We start from the raw sequence: 2,117 nt of genomic DNA, 5'->3' as shown, positions 1-2,117 counted from the left end.
GCCCTGGTCTGGGAGGATCCCACATGCCGCGGAGCAACTGGGCCCGTGAGCCACAACTACTGAGCCTGTGCGTCTGGAGCCTGTGCTCCGCAACAAGAGAGGCCGCGACAGTGAGAGGCCTGCGCACCGCGATGAAGAGTGGCCCCCGCTCGCCGCGACTGGAGAAAGCCCTCACAAAGAAACTAAGACCCAACACAGCCAAAAATAAATAAATAAATAAATTTAAAAAAAACCAAAAAACAAAACTCTGGTTCAAATGTTATATATTTCATACTAACTGGATAAAGAAATAGTAGAATTGGCACAGAGGAGCTACGGCTACCCCTAATGTTTTGACAAGAGGTAAAGAATATTTCACATTTCAAAGCTTAAAACCTTTTCTGTTAAATAAAAATCCAAGAGCTTCTTCCCTCTTCCACCTAAAGTCACTGATTTTACCATAAATAAATCCTTTGGAAACAATCATGAGATGCATTATCCTGTATGGTGGAAAACATCCCTAGATAATACCTGAATGCCTCTAAATGATTCACTAAGTCTGACCATCCTAAATGTATCTATTGGTTGGTTTCCCTAAAGACCTACCCACCAAACACAATACCTTCAGCTCAGCATATGTATCTTTAGAACAAGTTCATTCCGTATTCAGATATTTCAACTGTAGTGCACATGCTGCCATTTTGTCAGGATAATTAGAGCCAGTAGAAGTAGTTCTCATTCTGTAACCTAAAATCTACTACAAAAGAAAGTAGACACCAAGATACCAAAATCTTTCATGCTTAAAGGCAAATGTATTCAGTTCCTTTCCATGCAGAACATAGTAAGGTATCTTATATGCTTGTTATTTCTTTTCCAAATCAAGTTTGGGACAACCTTTGAGGATCCACTCATGCTCCATGGTGAGCCATCTTGTACCATGTTCTGGTAAGTATCTTACATAGAAGAGAAAGGAATATTCTTGCTGACCTAGAGATCAGTCAAGGGGAGAGTGTGGTGGGAGAAGAGTTAATGTCTACTGTCTCTTCCGTTGCCGTCAAGGTCATGGTGCGGCCTTTATCCACTTGTACCAACAGATGCCTACAGAAGCCATTCAGATACGCCATGGCAGGGAGGCAGGCATGGGAGAAGAGGACCCAGAGGAGAGACTTGCTATCCTATGATGAAGTGAAGAGGCTGCTGGCTGGAAAAACCAGCAATAAGGAAGTGAAGTCATCCTCTTTAGGATGCCATACCAAGCAGAAAGCCTCTGAAAAATCCACCAGTCACTAGAACATTCTTCTTCACAAACGACACCACCTCCTCTAGTTTGCTTTTCACCTCCGTAGGTATCTGGTTGCTCTTGCGGATCTTCAGCTGTTCCTTGGCTTTCTTCACGTCCTTCTCTACCCGCTGCCCGTCCACTTTGATGTAGCCAGTATGGTTTGCAAGCTGAAGCAGGAAAAATCCACCTCCCAGAGCTGTGGCAGCCAACCTTCCAACCTTCTGGAATATGAAACCCGTGCACCACCCAGTGACACCTCCAATTAACAGCTGGGTTGCCACGCTATACTTTCCAGCTGAAGGCCCAGATTCCTGCCCAAACAGCTTGCGCCGCCATGGCTGCTTTTTAGCAAGTTCTGCAAGGTCCAGTGACTCAAAATTTCCCTCCAAGTTTCCTTGACTGGCTGCGGCCATTTCGGCGATCTCGTCTCGCGATGACACCCGTCGGGACTCCGCGCAGTAGGACGCGGAGCGGCGCGCTGCCGTCGGCGCGAGCTGGCTTCCGGCGCGTGGGGTAGACGTTTCCATTCCCACGGCGGCGGCGGAAGACGTGGGCGCAGTCTTGGTTTCTGTAATCTTCAGTCTGGTTTTGGAGATCCTCCTGAGTATCTCCTACCACTTTTAAAAGGTAAGTAATCCTTTTATCCTGCTAAAGAGCACAATACTGCGGATGTGAGACCAAGAATGGTCAGGTGTAGGACATTAAAGGAAAGCCCGTTCACTCTCCTTTGATAGCACCCTTTATTAGTTTAATTTCAAAGTTGAGAAAGACTCCAGGATAGACTAGTCTAATCATCATGCATTGGGTGCACACTGGCTGCCTTAAATCAAACCTCCTGTTAGTATTTCCCCAGTCT

At 46.2% G+C, this 2,117-nt stretch overlaps 1 protein-coding gene across 1 annotated transcript; it reads right to left on the bottom strand.

Annotated features, from left to right (window-relative positions):
• Positions 1-1,218: 1,218 nt before the first annotated feature.
• On the bottom strand, positions 1,219-1,788 carry LOC137769538 (FUN14 domain-containing protein 2). Its single transcript, XM_068551476.1, has one exon. It carries the CDS (start codon positions 1,786-1,788, stop codon positions 1,219-1,221), a length of 570 nt encoding a protein of 189 aa, XP_068407577.1.
• Positions 1,789-2,117: the final 329 nt, after the last annotated feature.

This window comes from Eschrichtius robustus, chromosome 9 (genome assembly GCF_028021215.1).
Source record: "Eschrichtius robustus isolate mEscRob2 chromosome 9, mEscRob2.pri, whole genome shotgun sequence".
NCBI lineage: Eukaryota > Metazoa > Chordata > Mammalia > Artiodactyla > Eschrichtiidae > Eschrichtius > Eschrichtius robustus.
This window is presented reverse-complemented; position numbering and strand designations above follow the sequence as displayed.